Genomic DNA, 21730 nt, shown 5'->3' on the forward strand with positions numbered 1-21730 from the left:
GTCACTAAAAGTAACAAAATACATCTAGGCAATTTTGCATTGCAAATAACATATGCCAAACACACCTAAACTTCTTTCCTTAAACAAAACCCAGAGAATAATCAATTAAAAATACATGTTTGCAAATTATTCAAAGGATGTAAGATGTAAATTTTAACCCAATGATTTTTATACCAGGTAATTTAAAATTAATTCCATTTACCACGTGATTAAAAATTAGATTCATAATGGATGAAATATTGATTATGCTAATCCTTTCTCTCTGAAGACTATCAAGGAAATTAAGGAAATAAACATAATAAATAAAATTGTTTCCTCTTCCAAGAAAAAACATTTTAAACATTCATTCAATAAACATTGAGACCTCAGTGTATGTCACACCTTCCCTGGGCATTCTGGGCACACAAAGATGGGAGCTGAAAAAAGAGATATTCATCCTAATTGAAAAGACTGTGGGGGAAGCAGCATTTGAGCTGAACTAAGGCAGTTCTGAGATATCACCAGGAAAAATAATTGCAAACTGGAAATACAGTAAAACTATAGGAACAGATAGAGGAAAACATGAATAAATTGCAGAAAATAATGAGTATTCATATTTGGCTAGAGCCCAGGATAACCAGAAGACTATATTCCCCAGTCTCCCCTGCACCTAGTTGGGGCCATGTACCTGAATAAGTAGAAGGTAGAGTGGTACGGAACTTACAGGAATTCTCCCTGAGAGGAAGTGAAACAGGAGATGAAAAAAAAGGGAGGGAAATAATTCATCTTTTTCCCCTTGCATCCTTCTGCTCGAAACTTGGCTATAATGACTGGCGCTTCAGCAGTCATTTTGGATCATGAGGGTCATAACCTAGGAATGGCAATGGGGAGAGCTAAAAAGAGGCTGATGCCATATCAGCTTTGAGCTGCCAACTCTGGCCTTCTTTTACATAAAGAGATTCTTTTCTGTGTTCTATTTACTATCCTCCAAAAATTGTATTAAAAAACTGAAAAGGATGCCGTCATCTTTAATCAAGTCTCATCTGGTTACATGTATCTCTAATTGAGAACTCAAACATTTTTTTCTCAGAAAGTATAAAAAAACTTCTCCATTTTTCTCTGGTACACATACAAACCAATCACCCCTTGGATTTGATTAAGTTGGAAAATTCTTTCTGGTTATGAAGCAGCCAAGAACATACTTTCTGGTTTCAAACAAACCAGGCCTGAGGTTACATCCTATCGTAACCATGACACCTAGAAAAAAATCTTACACATTAAAGTTAATGTAATTTTGGATGATTCAACAGATAAAATTGGAGAACAAACAGTTTTTTAAAAAGTTGAAACAGTTGTTCAACCTCACAAGTCTTATTTAATATTGCTGAAAACAACTTTAACACATATCTGTGTATACAACTATAAACACAAATCTATACACAAGTACGTGTCTACATGTGTATGTACAGATATATAGAATATGTATATATCTATGATATATATCTATGATATGAATGTATAGTTTTATAAGTTGCATATTATAATGATACTCTAATACCCTGACAAACATAAAGGACAAAATGACACAACAGCACTATCCTAAGCATGCTGTTATTTCCAGCTACTTCTACTATGTTGTCATTAGACAATATATACACATACACACAGGAACACATATTACCTTTAATTTTGTATTCTCAAGATTCAGAGTTTCATTTTCATATTCAACTGAGTGAAGTTTTCTAAGAATTTCTTCACATGAATTTTTACCAACGTCTTCTACTTTCTTCAGGTCTTCCAAAAGATTAGTAATTTGCCTTTGTGAGATAAATGATATATTTCATAAAAGTCACAGAAACTTTCATTTAAATAATGCTTTTTAAGTGTGCTTATGAAATTATTTTGGTAGGGTGCACTGTTTCAAAAGTTAATACAAGCCATGGACCAAGGTAAACAGGAAGCAGTTATCTATCAGGTTACTACCTGAATAACACTGATTAGCAATTATTACCCATCGATGGAGCCAATGAGAAATTACACAACGTTCTCTTCACTATTCAATAAAATGTCTAAACTGTCATCCAAAGGTAGTCTGTCTGTCTCTCATTCACACACATGCACATACATATACACAATCTCAGGGACAAAGTTAAATAAAAGGCTCAAGTGAGGCAATACTTCACCTTTAGAAGCAAATGATACATGCTAGTTTACAATGATAAAACTGAAGAGAACATACAAAACATAAAACATTTAAAAACAGATATTCAGGGTTCATTATTGTTAATCAGTAATAAATTTGAATAAAAGATATGCATTTTGAATCACTGATTTTTCTTTGTTACATAATTCAGGCACTTAAAGGAACAATAACTTTTAGGACTTTGAAACCATTATGTTTTTATTGTAAACTCCGTTATATATTTTTATACATTCTTGCTCAGTAGAGAAATATTACTTCCATTTTAAGACAAAGCAGTGTTCACATTTACTGCAAATAATAGATGACACATACTCAGATACTAAATATTAACCTACAAAGTTCAAAATGTGAACACCAGTGCATTTTTTTTAATGTTTATTTTATTTATTTTTGAGAGACAGAGAGAGAGCGTGCACAAGCGGAAAAGGGGCAGAGAGAGAAGGAGACAGAGAATCCTAAGCAGGCTCTGCACTATCAGTACAGAGCCAGATGTGGAGCTCAAACTCCCAAACCATGAGATCATGACCTGAGCCAAAATCAAGTGTCAGACATTTAACCGACTGAGCCACCCAGGCCCTCTAGCCAATGCACTTTTTAAAAGGTAATCATTTTATTGCATTTTTGTAATAGAATAAGAAAAGTTTACAGAATTATAAATAGCAAGAATATCAAATCATACGGACAACCTTTACCACATGTAACCCAGAAGAACCAAAATGCAAACCACTTAAAAGAGGAAAGAACTAAAAACACTTATTAAACACTAAAGAGTTTCTAAACTTTTTTCTTACTTTTTCATTGTTTCAATCTGAACTTCCAATTCAGTTTTTTCTATTACAATTTTCTCATAATGACTTTTCCAGGCATTGGAAGCTGAAATTGTTTCGGACAGCTTGGCTTCCTAAAAAAATACATCAAGTACTCATCTTGTAATTAAATAACACTTTGGTTTTGTGCAGAGCCTTAAACACAAATAAACATAAACAAGGAAATGCTCATCTTATAAAGGATGGAACTCTTGATACAGAAAATTTTAGAGTACAACTCCGAACATAGGAAGCTTTTAAAGTAAACGTTGATAGTATCTTTAATTAGTATTGCTTTATATGCGCACAGTGGTAGTTCTAACACATTTTAAGGATGTTAATATAACTATTTTCAAACAATGTTTCATAATTAATGAGGATAATTTCCTTCCTACTTCCTGAACTTTCATTTTGCATTCTATGTATAGAAGATGTTGACAACCACATAAGCATCAGAGGAGAAAGAAGTCCTCAATGGTAAATACAGAAACTCTCTGCAATTCCACAATTCCACAGCATTTAGTAATGCTTATTATGGATAAATAAATGCCTTATTTCTCATTGCTATGATGATGTCAAGCTGTTTGGTAGAGGTCACTCCCATTGGCCTTCAGATACTGTTACTGTTAGCAAAGAGATGAAAATTATAGTGATGGCTTTATCCATTTTGAATGTGAGCTCCCAGACATAGATTTTTGTCTGTTTCATTCATTGCTAGGGCCTTGAATAGTGCCTGCCATAAAGAAGACTCTCAATAAATAGCTGTCAAATGAATCTACCCTTTACAAACCCACCTAGTGAGCTACAGTCTTTGTGCCCCCTGCCCACATTCTATAGAACAACAAACTCACTAGGAAGACAACAGCGCCAATAATTATTAATCAGAAGATCCAGAAGAAACAATGATAGCCACTGATATTTATTGGGGGCTTTTTTTCTTTACTTCCATCATTCAACTACTTTTTTGGCTTACACTTTTTTTATAGTAATATTGTTGATACACTGAATAAAGCCTAGTATTCTGCTTTCATATTTTGTGTAAAAAGAATTTTAGGTTGCACTATGAAGTTTAAGTTGGACTGTGTGTGTGTGTGTGTGTGTGTGTGTGTGTGTGTGTGAAGTGTAAGTTGGATAATATACTATAACATAAAGATTCTTAGAAATTGTATCCGTAAAATAAATGCTATGAAGAAAATTTAAGACATGATACGATAGTTGGGGGACTACTTTAAACAGAGTGGTCAAGGAAGGCCCCTCTGAAGAGATGTCAATTACAAAGATAACTGAATGATTAAAAAAAGAACCAGCTATTGTGAACCCGAGAAGAACATTACAGCCAGAGATAACAGCAAACAACAAATCTCTATGCATTAGAGGAATAGAAAGTAGGCCAATATGGCAAAAAATGTAGGACCGCCAGGCAGTGTGCTTTGACATGTATTTTCTCACTTATTCCTCCCTACGGTGATATGAGATAATGATATTGCCCATCTCCTATTTTATAGTTAAGGAAACGGAAGGTTAGAGAGGTTGGGTGCCTTACCCAAAGTCACAAGGTTCACAAGTGGAAGAGCCCTCCTATACCGTGATCTGGAGCAGGAGCGACATGATGCTATTTAAATAGGAAAACCCCGAGGATGTGAAGGGCTTGATTGGCTTTCACCACTCAATAACACTTCAGGTATTCAACTAAGTCTTATAACCTTCTGGATTTTGAACTTATTCCTCAATTCTTTTTGTCTAGATAAATTCTTCTGAATGTAGATCATCCTTAAATGTTAACACCTGAGCTTATAAAATATTAAGCTGCTTTGTTTACACAGAGTTTATACAAGTCTGCTTTCAATTCTAAAAGATCCTAATGCTATAAGCCTTAACATAAGTTCTTACGAGGTCCAATACCAGTGAGACATTAAAAAGAGTAAATATTTTATTAACTGCTAATTGAAGAAATATAATAATTCATCAAAAACAACAAAGTACTAAGTCCAATTTTCAACTTCGTACTACACCCAAAGATAACTTTCACATGGTGTGTTTACGTCAGCAAATGGTTTTAAGTGCATTACAGAGTTCAAACGAAGTGAATTACTGAATAAAGTCATATGGTTTAATAACATAAATCAGCATTTCCCAAACTGGTGTTCCTTAGAACCCATTCCAAGAGTTGTTTTGTGGGTAAAACATGAGTTCTGTGGTTAATAAGTGGTGAGAAACTATGAGTTCAATACTCCTCATTATTGTTTTATTTTACTGAAGGCCTACTCAGGGGCCTTTAATATGCTAATGTATACTGTCCGCTTCCAAGGGGGAATATGTATGAAGCATTACCCTTAGTTTGCATTAGATGCTTTGGGACACATTTAATATATCCTTTAATAAAGTTCCCAAGGAAAGACTGATAAATTTCAATATGCAAATGTGATATTTTATATAATCTTTCAAAATAAAGACTAAAGCAACAGAGTAAAGTTTTTCTACTGTCAGTAGCATTAAGAGAAGAATAAGATTTATATTAAGCATTATGACATTAACTACATAAACTAAGAACATAGGACAGTAAACAAAGAATGTATATATACTTACCCGATCTCTAATTTGGGAAGTAAGGTTTTCCATGTCTCCAGTAAAGTGTTTAAGCCTTTGTTTGTAAATTTTAGATGCCTTTTTTAGAGCTATAGTTTTTTGCCTACTTGATTCTTTCATTGCTACAGCTTCATGCTTATTCTTTCTCAGTTCTAAGTTCCATTCAGTTATCTTGGTTTCTAAATTCTAAAAAAATATATATTAGTAATATTTAAATTATTTTGGAACTTGATCTTTATGTAACATTATAAACATATATAATCTTCCATGGATTTTATCAAAAGGATTAATCATAGGATTAATAACAAGCATAACAGTAAAGAAAGGTAGTTTTACCATTGTTTATTTGTAACCAGTTGTAGAATGAAAATTTAAAATATATAAGCCTACAGAAAACTAATCCTATTCTTATTAAAGGTACTAATATTGGTGATTATGGCACAAGCATTTTCTTAAAACTTTCGTAATTAACTAGAACTTTTAAAAATTTCACATCTAGAATATTATACATAGTACTAGTTATGAAAATCAAAAAAACATAATTGAGCTGGAGACAATTCAAACAAGATACACAAAGCTTAAAGGAATCAGTAGCTCCCTACACACATTAGGACTCTTTAGTTGCAATGATAAAGGCTTAAAGGACATATGATCAAAATCTATAGACCACAAAAGATACAGATGAGATAAACACAGGCTTACTTAGCAAATTTTAATTTACTAGAATTAGGGGGAATGCCTTGACACTTCAAAGAATTACATCAAGGGCAATAAAAGTGTTCCTTTATCTAGTAACTTTGTGGGAGTTATTAATCCAAGACTAAAGAGGCTTAGAAAGGTAAATAACTATCAGATCCATAAGAATTAGTAAGAGTAAAAAGACATCTGAGGGGCTGAGGGATGTGTTTCTGTCCATTGACTTTAATGGTGTTAATTGGCATCACAGTTTCCTTACATATCTCTTGGTGGCATAACTAGAGACAGAATATTAGGATGGATGGATGATGGATACGATTTAGTATAACTCTCATGCTTTTATTTCAAATTATTTTAAGACTTTGTATTTAAAGTAATTGAATACTAAATATCTAAGAATTTAGAGACAAGATTTTAATGCTTTTACATTTTTTCAAAGTTGCATAATACTGAAAAATAGTTAAATTATTACAGAATTTAGGTTTCAGTGTAACATGTTTTGGACAATCATTTTAATAAAAAAAATCAAAGGAGTCACAGTAAAAGACTGGGTTTTCTATTCAACTCCATGATCAATAAAAACTATGCTTCTTAACTTCCACTAAAATTGAGATTAAGAAGTACAACTTGGGGTGCCTGTGTGGCTCAGTCATTTAAGCATCTGACTTCGGCTCAGGTCATGATCTCACGGTTCGTGGGTTTGAGCCTCACGTCGGGCTCTGTGCTGCCAGCTCGGAGCCTGGAGCCTGCTTCGGATTCTGTGTGTGTGTGTCTCTCTCTGCCCCTCTCCCCCAGCTCACGGTCTGTCTCTCTCTTTCTCAAAAATAAATTAAAAATTAAAACAAAATAATAATAAATAAATAAATACATCTTAAATAAGATTTAAAGACTTGTTTTCTTTGAAAAGTGAACTAGGTAGATTATGAAAAGTAGCAAAACACTCTTAAATAGTCTTTAGAAATGTATTTAAACTAAAAACAAAAAAATCCCATGAAATGTTTTCATAAGTAGTTGGAGGAAAACAAGAATAAAAGCAGTCCAAGTCTACTGAAGACTCCACAGGAAATACAGCTGTCTTCCTCTAAGAAACCACAGGGTGTCACCATCACACCATAAATAATTGCTACACTTTCAGCAGTAAACCATTTTCAACACCAAAGGTGAAATAATTTTTTTTTTTGGAATAAGGTTCTAGCCAGGACATTCTCACTAGACTTATCCTATCTCACATTTGATCACTATTAGGGAGTATACCAAACTACCAAATTATTTTTATAGTTTCAAAATAAATAACTCCTCACAGTCTTTTGACAAATGGACAGAAACATAAAGTCAACTACTTGTCTTTCCCTATTTCCAAAGTACTATACATGCTGCCCATTATAAAGATACTTATTCTGTGTCTTCTAAATTGTGAAAATATTCTATATCTAATTGTTATATAAAGATCCAGAAAGAGGATCAAAGGTTCAAAGGATCTTTGGGATAGTTCTCACAGAACTAAAATACAATTAAAAAATTTTTAAAGACCTACATAACAAACTGACTCAACTGAGTCAAAACTAAAATACTAAATAACTGAAATTTATGTTAACAAAGTGAGTTCATTATCTTTGAATTCAAAAAAGAACCTTGTGAAACCTAATGTAAGAATTCAACTCTGATCCCCCAATTAATGCCTTAAATTCCAAAACTGTGTTGGAGGAAATGTAGAAAAATCAGTAACCTAATGCAACCTCTTTTAATTATTTCTAAACAGCGGTATTTTTGTAAAGGAATTTAAACTCAAAGTATTGAGAGAATGTCACAGCAAAATCTTGAGATTTTGTCTTATATTCGCTCTCTAAATTATCATATAAAAATTGCTAAAATTAACTTTAAAAAATCATTTAATATTCCATTTTTAAATTGAAGAAACATATTTTCAAAAACTTCCCCAACTGCTCTTTGAGGACCGAATTAAAACTTGTGAGATAAAGTGTGATAGATGCTTATCTGAGGTGTCAGACCACATGCATGCTATTGTAAATACCATAACAGACGAAGGCATAAATACCATAACAGACGAAGGCAATATCAACTGCCGCTCATCTGGGATGCCCTAGAACACCACACAAAGGACAAACGGGATCCATGTGGGAAAGTGCTCAAAAGAACATGTAGAAGGACAAAGGACAAAATTCGCATTCCGCATAAGCCTGCTTAATGTCCCTTTACTGGGCAAAAGCTCTTCCTCCTTGAAGAAAAAAACCCAAAACATCCCAAGTGAAGTCTTGAAACATGCCACAAGTTGCAAACACCTGCAAAAGCAAACAAATTTAACACAGATGTGCTCACATTCAATAGGGGCTATCTTTGCACACTTTCCTGAAAATGAGAACAGTGTCTTTTCCTTCAGCAAAAAAATAATGACAATAGATTCAGTTAGCTTGTGTCATATCACGGAACCTCAAATTCTTCTTTCAAAATGCCTGTGAGGTTTCCAAAAGAATATTTAAACCAGAAACTGAGTTTAAACCAAAAAGTTCCCCTTGATTACACTGCTAAAAAAACTGCATAACAAGAATGCTACTCAGTTTTCTAAATACCAAAGCTGGGTCAACTGATTTTAAAGTTGTTACCATTAATGACAAAAACAAAAATAATAAACGTTTACTGACTGCCTACTAATGTGAGAGTATATATTTATGTGTGGATGTAGAAAATAGATAGAATTCTATATACCAAAACATTAACAATGGTTTGGGTATTTTTAAGTTATTTTAATTTTCTCCTTTGTATGTTACAAATTTTCCACAATAAACATAAATTAACTATATAATGGGAAAGATTTTTAAAGATATTCAAGCTCTAGAAATCCTTCCTAGACTGGTACTAAAGAGAGAGAGCATTTTTATATTGGGATTTGGAATCAAATCTTTGGATGAGCCATAAATCTTAAGATTTGCCTCAAATATGTATTTCCCACGGCAACACTTAGATTGAATTTTTCCAAAACCACCAAATTCCAGAACTAAGGAAAGGCTTTATAGTTGTTCATTAATTTTATCACTTAAACTATAAAAGTGAATGAATATTTATAACCTTTATATATTCTTTTAATTTATCATTCTCTGCTTCCTTTTTACGAATTTGGAGCTGTAGTCGTTCATGTACTACTTTTACTGATTGTGAAAAACGGTTTGCTTTCAAAGCATTTGCCTATAACAGAGAAAACAAACAAAAAAAAATGTGTTACTTCTCAAAAATCTTTAACTTTATCCATACTTAGACATGATCTACAAAGTTAATAAAAAGCAAAGTACCACTGTAAATTAACCCTGATCTCCCCCATTATAAATATATTTTATATAAACTATGGGGCTATTTAATCCTCCCCCCTCTTATTTAATGGTTCCTGATAATCTCCTTTTGAAAAGTCCTATCTATCCTAAGTAAATTATATCTAAAATGCTTCTACAGGGGCACCTGGGTGGCTCGGTTGGTTAAGCGTCCGACTCTTGATTTCGGCTCAGGTCATGATCTTATAGTTGTGAGATCAAGCCCCATATTGAGATCAAGCTTCACGTTGAGAGTTGAGAGTGGAGCTTCCTTTAGATTCTCTCTCTCTCAAAATAAACAAACATTTAAAACTAAATAAATAAAATGCTCCTACAAACACCAAAATTCCTCAGTTTATACTAAAATTGAAATACAATACAAATTTATGCATAGTTCCTAATATATAGTGATTTATGCCAATTAATCTGACCTAAGTATCATAAAAATCTTTAAAAAAGAAACTGAAAAAAAAAGATATTTCATAAAAACTTGTAAAATATCCAAATAATCTAAAAACATTTCTGGGTCTATTTTTGAGGATATGGGCGCCAGAATGTAAAGAGGGAAAAGAGGGAGTCAATATTGAGAAAAATGATAAATTAAGCTCAGAATCTGCTTACCTTTTCATTCTGAAACAAACAAGAAAGTTCTTGAATATAGGTCTCCTTTTCAAGTAGCTTCTTCTTAAGATTCTTCAGCAAATATAATGTAAGAGTTAGAAATATCACAATTTGGATAATGTTGACTAATTTTATAAATACAAGCAGCACATACATAAAAAATGTCAGAGTAGACACAAAGTGTAAAAAGACTTACAGTATTTTCATTTTCATTATCAGTTAGCTTCTCTAACATGCTGGATAAACTGTCCTCTACCTATAAAAAAAAATATATTATAAATCAGTGCTCACAAACATATTTCTCTACATATAAAAGTACAAAGAAGAATAAGCATCACTAAAGAAATTAATATGGACAACTTTTATGCACAGTTTAGATTTTTTAAAAGGTCATCAGATGGATTTTTGCCTGAGTGTTCCAAATCATTTTGTGTCCACAATTTATGAAATTATATACCTAATTTCTAAATAACACCTCAGACAGTAGAAGCCAATGACATAAAAACCACAAAAATCTGGGGTGCCTGGGTGGTTCAGTCAGTTAAGTCTCCAACTTCAACTCAGGTTATGATCTCACTGTGGGTTCAAGCCCCGTGTCGGGCTCTGTGCTGACAGCTCAGAGCCTGGAGCCTGCTTCGGATTCTGTGTCTCCCTCTCTCTCTGCCCCTCCCCTGCTCACACTCTGTCTCTCTCTCTCAAAGAAATAAACATTTTTTAAAAATCTTATACACAAAGACACTCATGGTGCTGTTTACAAATAGGTTAAAAAATATCAGCAAACTTAATTCTATCAAGAATTTTTTTTAAAGAATTACAGCACATCAGTAAAAGAATTCTAAGTAGACATTTTAAATGAGAACATAGGAAAATGTTTATTTATTTTAAGGGTCATATTCCTGCTTGAGAAGGTGAAAAAGCTATGAATTTCTTTCACCCAAAGGCATTTATGCCATGTACAAATAATGCAAAATTGTACACATACTTTCAGAGGGCTCATGGACTGCATAGAGCCCACTCTTGGATTCTGTAAAGGTACACAGTGGATTGCCTGGCATACAAATATTTTCATTTCTGTTGGGTATATACCACTTGTAAGTGAATGTTCACAGCAGTTTTATGCATTATAGCCAAAAAGCAGAAGCAACTCAAACGTCCATTAATTGAGAAACAGACAAATAAAAATGGTATAGCCATACAATGAAATATTATTCAGCAATAAAAAGGAAGCGCTGACATGTGCTACCACATGGGTGAACCTTGAAGACTATATTAAATGAAAGGCAGTTATGAACAACCACATATTATAGGATTCTATTTATGTGAAATGTCCAGAATCAGTAAATTCATAAAAACAGAAAGTAGCTATTAGGGTAAGGAGGGGCTGGTGGGGGTGGGAGATAGACGTGGTGATGAAAATGCTCTCACAGTGTGGTGACTGCTACACAATTCTGTGAATACACTACAAATCACTGAATTGTACACTTTAAAAGGGTGAACTGTATGGTATGTGAATTATCTCTCAGCAAACTGTTACCCTCAAAAAATAAAAGAATATATAAACACAGTAGTACAAAGTAGCTTAAATTCTAAGAAAATTTTACTGTAATCAGCTGAAATGAAATATAACAAATGAAAAATTTTGAGATAGAAGATACATTTTGTATAAAAACATGCTGCTTTCATGTAGAACAATTTGTGAAATACTAAGAGTCAGGGTTAGTTTAATGATTGCCATTTCAAACAAAAATTCAGGAATTCTTTCCATTTCAAATATACCAAATTTGAAGTTTCAAATCCTAAAACAAGTATTTAGGATATAGGCCAATGAAAAAGTATGCTCATAATTTAACTTCTACAGTTTCAGAAATAGTAAACCCATCAAGTGAGAAACAAATCTATTAAATTAGTGCTTAGGGTCCTTATTTGTTGGTATTCTTTCTAAGAAGATGTTCTAAAGCTTGTTTTACATGTTTAAAAGTGTCTACTTCTTTTGTTAATTTTTCCTTCTGTTTAGCAGTCTTCAAATTGAATGCAAAAAGATTAGCCTGACAAAATATAAGAACCACATACACATTTTAAGATACAGTATTAAGACACTCTAAAATACAATGTTGCTATTATCAAATAATAGTTTTTTCTAGTAACAAAATCATTTTTGCACATAGTAAATTTTGCCAAGTTTATTAATAGTAAATAGGATTGTATATCATAATTAAAGTAATGAAATCAAAATAGGGCTTAAGCCCTAAAGTATTTCAGGCATTTATTTTAATAAAACTAATAGAATACAGTCTATTTTGTCTCTAATTCAAAATTTAGTACACTGAAATTAGAGAATACAGGTTTCTATTCCCTATAACACTATAGAAAACAGATCTGTTCATCTCTCAGAATATTTTAGTTTACATTCACTCTTGGAAAAGTTGACTCTCTAGTTCAAATTCAGGTAAGTCAAGCACCAAGGTATACATTTTCTAGCTTAGCTTCTTATCAAGGGCATGCCTGAATTATCTTTGAAGGAAAGAATTGCAGTTAATGACATAGGAATAAAGAAGAATCATAAACCTGCAATTTTTTATATCAAATACCAGCATATGAGCATAACTACGTTAATAAGAGGCCACAGGTAATGCATTCTGAGTGTTATGCTAGCTTTCCATTTTATAAGATGTTCACAAGTCAAGTACTCACATTTTCAAAACTAATCTCTTCAACGGTATCCTTAAATAATGGCAAAAATAATTCTACAGAACAGGTTGCCAATTCAGCTTCCTTAAATGTTGCTTCCAGTTCAGTCTTTTCATTTAGGATGTCCTGCTTTCCACTAGATGTGTACAAATAAAATTTAAGTTAAATCTGTCACATATTTACACAAATATAGCACAGCTTGACTAAATATTACAGTTCTACAAACTGCTCTCCAAAATGTAACAGTAAATTGTCACTGAAAATGTATGGAATTTTTCCTATACTCCCCTATTTTTCTATACCTAATATACACAGACAGTTTTAAAACACTGAGATATGTGAAACACAAAACCACCAACAGCAATGTTTCACTGTGCTACCTGATAATTATCGAACATCTCTTTTCTAGTTTGTAAAATGACTTGTGAGAATGTGTATGTCTTTTTTACTTCCCTTCCTTCTCCCTACTCTAAACCCAAAAGATTTGCCTTACTCGCAAACTGTTTCTTTTAATTTACTGTTCAAAAAAAAAAAAAAAAAAAAAACTCCAAAGAACAAATAAGCTAACCAAATGAAACACAAAAAAACTGAGCTCTCCAGATCTCAAAAACTCCTTCACCCTTGACTTTATAATGATCACCATTCAAAACAAAACTGTTAACATTTGCCCTCTTGATTGCGTAGGCATTACTGTGCATCACTGTAAGAAACGTTTCTTTGGTCACATTTTACACCCTGAAATCAGGATGCTTCTTGTAATCTTTGTTAGTCGAGAGGCAGTCCTGAGCAGTCTTTCCTGCACATGCCCAGAACTTACAGAATAGATGGCCAGTGCTTTCAAGAACACATGCCAGAGATGGGATGCACACTTTTTAACCCCTAAGAATGCAGGGTCATAGAGGGATTGAAGGAGCTGGTGAAGCAAGAATGCTTAGCAACATTCCAGAAGCAAGACTCTAATACAGGCTTACTAGATAGCATAATTAAGAGCCCAACACCAATAAATTTTATTTCAGTTAAAGATGCTCCTAAGAAATGCCATATGACCAATACTCTCAATAGCAAGGAAAACTGAGTCAAAAAGTGACCCAGAAGAGTTGGATTTTGAGTATAAAAAAAAATTTTAGGAATACCATACATTTCATTTTTATATAAGCACAGAGTTACTTGAAGTTAAAAAAAAAAAATCTAAGTTTGAAGGAGTTTTTTCACGATCTATAAATAAAATTCCATGTGATAAGAAAACATTGTGTCTTTCTTTAATAGGCAGCTTTTTTCTTTCTTTACAAAACATAACATAATGGCTCATCAACAACTGATGGCATCTTAGAGGCTATGTCAGAAAGCAGATTGCGTTCTTAAGCACTGGGCCTAAGAGGTTAGTTATAAATGACAACTGTCCATTATTAAAACCCATGGGCAGAAGAAAGTCAAGAATGGTTATATATGACCAAAGATCATCGTCATTTGAAACAAGCTAAACTAGAGGCTGGATTATACTAGCAATAGTCACAATAATGGTGTTTTAAGACTGTCATTTTGGTGAGCAATGAATCATACAAATAACAAGTATATGCCCTGCTCTAAAGAAGATAGCAAAATAATGACAGGTATTTGTTATATGGCAATGTTCCAAATGACAGTGAATTGATACTCATCAACTACATTTCCAGTGTTCCACAGTATTTATACTTTCATTTACCTTAGCTATAATAATTCTCAATAGGTAAGGTTTTCATTTTCATTTGCTTTCATTAAGATTCCAAAAAACCAGCCAAATTCTGCCAAATGAGTACATTTGTGATGAGGTTAAATAAATACATGAATTGCTAGATTTGAAGAAGATACTCTTGGAAGAACGCTGTATTTGATTCAAATAATTTACCCTACAGACAAAACATGAAACCCTGAAATCAGAAAATTAGATATCCCCTGCTAGCATGGAGAATACCAGCTGAGGGGCACCTGGGTGGCTCAGTCAGTTAAGCGTCCGACTTTGGCTCAGGTCATTATCTCGCGGTCCGTGAGTTCGAGCCCCGTGTTGGGCTCTGTGCTGACAGCTCAGGGCCTGGAGCCTGTTCCGATTCTGTGTCTCCCTCTCTCTCTCTGCCCCTCCCCTGCTTGCGCTCTGTCTCTCTCAAAAATAAACAAACCTTAAAAAAATTAAAAAGAAAAAAAAAAGAATACCAGCTGAGATGACTTTCACTGGCAGGCTGCAATAAACGTTCATTCTCTGGGGTACTTTTAAAATGAGGACATAGTTTTTCTGAATAACTTCCATCAATTGCAGATTTCTCCATAAATCTGGTAAATGGATTTATAAGTGGCATCCACAACAACTTCTCATAAGCTGAAAGTTATGAAATATTTTAGTCATTAAACTTATCATTTCAGTAGACTCTTTTTTCTGTCATTACCCTGTAAAATAAAAATCCTAAACAAGTATAAAGAGTAATATTTCACAGACAAAATAGAAATTATAACTGCTACTCATTGTGATACTAATTCAAAAAGTATCAAAATTGCATTGCACAACCATTCAACAATTGCCAGTCCCCACACACGTTTTCCAAAAGGCCTGTTATTTTCTACATAACAAGAATGTAGAAATTTTTATTAATCTATTTCTTGAGTATTATAATATTTTAATTCAGTCAAACTAGAAAACAAATATAAAAACTATGGTTAACTCTGGTCCTCAGTTTCATTGTATCTACCCAATAGGAAATGTAGGTCATTTACACCTAGAATAGCAGAAATTTAATATACTTTTAAAGTATTTGGCAACAATAGCCACAAGGAAGATTAAGTTATTCTTTTGAAAGTAGATCTTTCAAAATTAAATTTATTCCTATCTCCCAGCTCAATCTAGGATATTCTTTAGTGATAATAGATGACAATACTTCTAAGTTTTACTAAACAACTGTTTTCACTCAAACTTAGAGATGTCATTTTTAAAAAATTTTTAAGTTTATTTATTTATTTTGAGAGAGAGAGAGAACAAGTGGAGGAGGGGCAGGGAGAAAGAGAGGGAGAGACAGAATCCCAAGTAGGCTCTGTGCTGTCAGTGCACAGCCCAATATGGGGCTCAATCTCATAAACCCTCAGATCATAACCTGAGCCAAAATCAAGAGTTGGACCCTTAACCAACTGAGCCACCCAAGCACCCCAGATGTCATGTTTTTAAATATGAATACTCATGAATATCTTCAGAACTGTTCCATTTTAAGTAATGTTAGTGCTTTAACAATCATTAAAGCTGTGTTTTCATAACTCCATTATATGATCATGTGTCTCCCTGACTTCATCTGTCTCCCTGATCATGTGACTCCCTGACTTAAATCAAATGTTATATTTAAGATTTTCTGCATGTTTTCAGAAATATGTTACCTCTTTGTAATTTATTTTTATAAATCTGCATTATACAATACATATGTTCAAGAAATTTCAATACTTTGGGTAGATGTGAAGAAATTATAGGTTGAAAATTACTCATAATAAAAAAAAAAAGAAAATTACTCATAATATTTCCAAATTACAGGCACTTCTAAAGTGTTTGTAAAAATGCATCTACTTTTGTCTGAAGTTTCTATTTATCACCGAGACAAATATTTAGGATATAGGCCAATGAAAAGCATGCTCGTATTCTTGAAATACCAGCAACTCATGTACGAGTGGAAATGCTAACTAACCTACCGATAGTCCCAGATGATCTACTTAAATGCTGCAAACATGAAACATCTGTTAGTAGGCATAATGATATTGTGAGCTATCTGAAGTCTAGAAGAATTTAAAAATATACAGATACACAAAATCAAATGAAAAGCCAAACCTAACAGTGAAGAAGACTATGATCTGGATAAGGCACTGCAACCAGTAGTACGATCATGTACTGAGTTGTTTGGTTCCAATAGCTACCCCACTCACAGAGGAACTGGTCTTTACTCTCAGCCATTCGCTTGTTTAGAATTTGTCTCTCTGCACATTGGCATCTCAAGAAAGAATACCTTATTTATATTTGAATCCTCAGCACCTACAAGCCTTATAACAGCAAAGCAATAATTGAAGGAGAGAAGACTCAAGGTTTAGAGCAGTTAATGTGATGAATCAAGACAGTTGCTTTTTAGTTATTCACCTCACTGATCCATCTTTTTAGGGATCATTAAAAGAAAAATGTTTCCTATATTTGGAATAAAAGTTTGAAAATTAATGTAAGAGGATTAGGGGTCTTCAATTTGTAGACATATTTTAAAAGATTCAGTTTGGCATCAGTATTTTAAAAGTAAGTTCTCACTTGGCTTTGTGGGTTATTGGTAGCTACTTATACATTTTTTCTAAAGTTTTATCATAAGATGAAATCATACAACATTTTTCTGCTTCACCTATTAAAAAAAAGCAACCATGTCTTACCTTAAAGAATAAACAAAGTTAACACATTGTAAAAAAAGAGATTTTAGAATGACTTTTAGCCCAACATTCAAAAAAAAATGTTACCTTCATTACTGATTCTTCAAAACATAAAGAACTGTGTAAGTCTCAGACATTTCAGTAGAAATGATCAACAATGATATTCTTACAACGTAGAAGTATTTTCTAGGATAAAAATTGTTCAAAGGTTCCAAGGCATTCCGCTATTTTTGTGTTGTGACAGTATTATAATAACCAAAACCATATGAGTGCCGAAAAACAATGTAACAATTTTCTTTAGCATAGAAAGTCCCACCTTTATAAAAAGTGCTATCATTTTAGTGGACCAAACGTATTCTTGTATGGAAAAGCAGAGGTTTCACAAGAAAATGCTTTCAATTACTTGGAATGTACTGCCAAATGACAAATACATTATACTTCTGTACAACTTGGTGGTGAGACAAAGACATACTCTGCACACATATTTAATAATCAAAGCCCTAAAGATTACCAATTTAAATATATTTTAATGTTTAAAGAATTGAATTTCCTATACAAGGATGACTTTACCAGCCCCCTCTCAAAAGGGCATGTACTTAAAGCTTTTTCCAGGCGTGGTCATGGTTTATGCTGACCCAGCCACACTCATTAAACTATGTTCCATTTTGGCCAACAACCAGCATTTGAGGAATGGCTGTTCAGGGACTGTAATGCTGGCCACGGTCAGGGAAAAGAAAGATCCCAGTTCATGACCTTCCTTAGCATCTAGATTGCTCTAAGTAAGCAAACCAGCTGCAGACAAATATGTATTTAAAACTAATCTCTCTGGAGAAAAGCATAAGAATCTCACAGATTTGAATTTGTTTTGCCAAACATTAATTCTTGGAAAACCAGCTCCCATTGGCCTCAAACAAAAGCACACAGCTCCTATTGAAAAATTCACTGAAATAGTCAGCAAAGAACACAAAGTAGATATAGGAATGCTGCTCGTTTCTCTCACTATATCTACACACTAGTCAGAGTTCACTAGAGAAGAAATTGTAGAGTCCCGCAGAACAAATGTGAGTGTGGCAAAAAGGAAGAGAAAAAGGCATTCTAGGTAGAAGGTGAACCACAAGCAAGAGGAAGGAATCATGAGGGGACATGATTTGTAAGCACAAGTGACAAAGGATGAGACTGGACACACTGACAGTGGTCACTATATGCCAAGCTCAAGAGCTTGAATTTTTTCCTAAGCGTTAAGACAGACCATGAAATCATTTTAAGCAGGGTAATAACAGACCAGAAGTACCTCTTTAAAAGGTAAATCCAGTGGTATTTTGGAGAATGGACTAGGTATATGGAGGGGGAGAAACGTAGAAGCAATGAAACTGGTTACTAGGGTCTCAGAGAGATGAAATTCCAACATTCATTTCCTAGAAAAAATTTTGAAGAAATCAAAAGTTGTTTCCACTGGTGATAAGAACATGAAAAACAATGAAGGAATTAGAATAGCAAGAGGTCAGCACAGACCAAATACAACACCTCATTTACCCACAACCATCTGAATGGATTGTTCCACATATCTGTTCCAGAAAATGACAGCTTATCCCTTTAAATACCACAATTAACCTACTATTTAAAGAAAATCTTCTGGAAGTATTACTTCTTTTTCAAACAGAGTACAAGTAGCCTAAATGCAATTTAACCACTCCTTAATGACTCAGAGGCAGCATATTAAAATGAAAGAATACTGGGCCAGACTCACCCGTTCTTAGTCTTGGGAGCCACCCAACATGGACACCTCTTAGCCACAGTAAGCATTAGTTTTCTCTTCTACAAAATGAGAATAACCTTTGCCAGCCAAAGCTGTGGGGAAGTTTGAACAGATGAAGTAGCACTTACAGGTGGGGGTTTTGTTTGTTTGAAGGTTTTTTTAAATGTAGGGTCCCTTTGGCTCACTATTGTGGCTGCTTTTCCCACCAGGTCTTCTTTTTAATTTTTTTTCATCTTGGGGCGCCTGGGTGGCTCAGTCGGTTAAGCGTCCGACTTCAGCTCAGGTCATGATCTCACAGTTCGTGGGTTCGAGCCCCACATCGGGCTCTGTTCTGACAGCTCGGAGCCTGGAGCCTGTTTCAGATTCTGTGTCTCCCTCTCTCTCTCTGCCCCTACCCTGTTCATGCTCTGTCTCTGTCTCAAAAATAAAAAATAAACAGTAAAAAAAAAAAAAAAAAAAAAATTTAAATAAATTTTTTTCATCTTTAAAAAAATCATCCTGAGTCAATCACCATTCCTTAAATCACTTGTAGGCCTGAGTTATCTGTATAAAACCAACTTTTCAAAACAATTCAAGATCTATTCTTCACAGAACCATTACAACTCTTCAAGGTAGTCATTGTTGTGCTCAGTTCCTTGGGTCTCATTCATTTGTACAATATAAATAAAGCCATTTTCTCATACCTTTGGGGTTTTGGTGATACAAAAACTATATTATTTATACACATAAACTGTGAAAGTAGAAGAAAAAGAGAAGCAGAAAATGGTCCCTAGATGTTAAAGAATTACAAACATGAACATGACATGCTTATTGTAAGCGTAAGGAAATCAAACTAATTTTAAGACAGGTTTTCTGTGATTTGTTCCTTTAACTAAGTGGTGTTTAAAAGGACTCCAAGAACCTCATTCATTCCAAAACACCTGAAGCCTTACTATGAGTGACAGGGAAACTTTGTCTCCGAAATAGACTTTATCCCAAATACCAGCCCCACTGTGGCTTGGTTTTCTCAACCAACAACAAGCACTCCTTACTGACTATACTCAAAACCTGGCATTGGTTTAATCTCCTTTATTACAACCACTCCAAAGTGATTATTATTACCCTCATTTTCCAGATAAGGAAACTGAACCTAGGAACGTTAAGTGGTCGGTCCCCAAGGCCACACATTTTAAGGGGTTTCCTATGGAGTCTGGAAACCTAGAAGGAACATGGAGGCCTTAATTTCCGAGGCTTCCTGGAGTATTCTTCACTTAGGTGCCCCAGGGCCTACTACAGTCTGGTATATTATATAGTGGTCGCTTAAAAGCCAGCCAAAAGAGTAAGAGAGCCGGCCGGGTATGGGCTTAGTTCTGGATAAAACCATCGACTAAAACTTGCCCCTGTGTCCCAAGGATCACACCCTCCCTAGTAGTACGAGCCTCGATGCCTTTTTCCCAGCCCAGGCAGTCAAGTCTGGGGCAAGTGGCAAGTATGGGCAGAAAGGAGCTAAAGTCTAGCGAGAGACTTTCACTTCCGGGACCCACCACAGCCCCGGCCACCAGAAACCCGAAGGGTGCCCGCGGTAACCACAAAGAAGCGGTCCGAGCCCAAGCTTCCCCCTCCCCAAAGCGTGCCTACGCCCCCACCCCTGCGTCAGCACGCCCCCGTGACGTCAGCCCGCCGCCGCTCCGCCATGGAAGGAAGGGGTCCGAAGGAGCTGGCAAGATGAAGCTCAGGGAACGTTAGTGGAAATCACGGCCAGCGTACCTGTGCTCTCCAGCCCTGGGTCGGCTAGGAGAGAGCGGGACGCAGGGGGAAGTGCAGTAGGTGAAAGCTAGAAAAGAAGTCAAAGGACGCGAGGTGGCAAGCAGGCGAATTCCTAGAACCGCTTGCGTGGAAGAGTGCCCATCCAGGTGCAACGGGACGAAAACGGAGCTAGTAACCATCAAGTAGCTTCTCTGGCAACGGCTGCCCCGCCCCTTCCGCCGAGCCGCAGCCGGCGCAGCCAATTGGCTGGGCTCGGGAAAGCAAGTGCCGGCGTCTGTTGCTATTGGTGGGAGTGAGGGAGGGGGGATGGGGAGAGGCGCTTTGTCATTCAGTTGTTGCCCTGGGTCAGATTTTCCCGCCCGCCGCCCAAACCTTTTGTTTTACGAAAAGGCGGCACTTGTGTGTAGTTACCAAAAATCTTAACTGAGTTCAACCTAGAAAGGGAAATAAGGCCGACTGGTTCCAAATTTTTCTGACACTCGGCCTGGAAGTGCTCTGCTTTTGCTTTTTTAAAGAGATTTGAAGAAGCCAAAGCAACCGCGACTATAAGAAACTTAGTTTTAAATTAAATATATGGTACTGCCGTTTAGCTGAGATCCTTCCCCAGGGCTCTTTTATTCTCCTGTTAAATGTGGGAGCCGGACCGTGATCTCCAAGGCGCCTTTCAGATCTCCGATCTCTGACCTACAGCCAACTGGTATGATTTATAAACTCCTGAAGAAGCAAGGAGAGATTTAAATTGAAAAGTAAAAACTCTCCACCTCAACTTAATGCTCATGTTAAGAATTACACACCATCATATGAAGTACACAAATAGAGCAACTATCAACTGAGCAATTTAACCATGACAAGGCATACCTCGTTACTGGTTTTACTGAAGAATCTTTTCCATTGATTCCAGCAAAGCTTTTTTTCCCCCAGT

General features: G+C 35.0%; 1 protein-coding gene across 6 annotated transcripts in view; it reads right to left on the reverse strand.

Moving 5' to 3' along the window:
* Positions 1-20985, reverse strand: part of ODF2L (outer dense fiber of sperm tails 2 like) — a 36740-nt gene extending 15755 nt beyond the window's left edge. For 4 of the 6 annotated variants that reach the window (XM_042997737.1, XM_042997734.1, XM_042997736.1 and 1 more), the window contains exons 1-9: positions 20809-20891; positions 15087-15249; positions 12903-13035; positions 10408-10467; positions 10212-10283; positions 9355-9471; positions 5575-5760; positions 2974-3083; positions 1661-1796 (exon numbers count right to left, since the gene is read on the reverse strand). In XM_042997737.1, coding sequence (XP_042853671.1) covers positions 1661-1796; positions 2974-3083; positions 5575-5760; positions 9355-9471; positions 10212-10283; positions 10408-10467; positions 12903-13035; positions 15087-15229 — 957 coding nt within the window. In that variant the 5' untranslated portion in view covers positions 15230-15249; positions 20809-20891. Of the gene's footprint in view, positions 1-1660; positions 1797-2973; positions 3084-5574; positions 5761-9354; positions 9472-10211; positions 10284-10407; positions 10468-12902; positions 13036-15086; positions 15250-19053; positions 19328-20808 lie in introns of those variants that run through there. The other 2 variants (XM_042997733.1, XM_042997738.1) reach the window with 2 other exon arrangements.
* Between the last annotated feature and the right edge of the window lie 745 nt (positions 20986-21730).

This window comes from Panthera tigris, chromosome C1, assembly GCF_018350195.1.
Source record: "Panthera tigris isolate Pti1 chromosome C1, P.tigris_Pti1_mat1.1, whole genome shotgun sequence".
In the NCBI taxonomy this organism is placed as follows: Eukaryota; Metazoa; Chordata; class Mammalia; order Carnivora; family Felidae; genus Panthera; species Panthera tigris.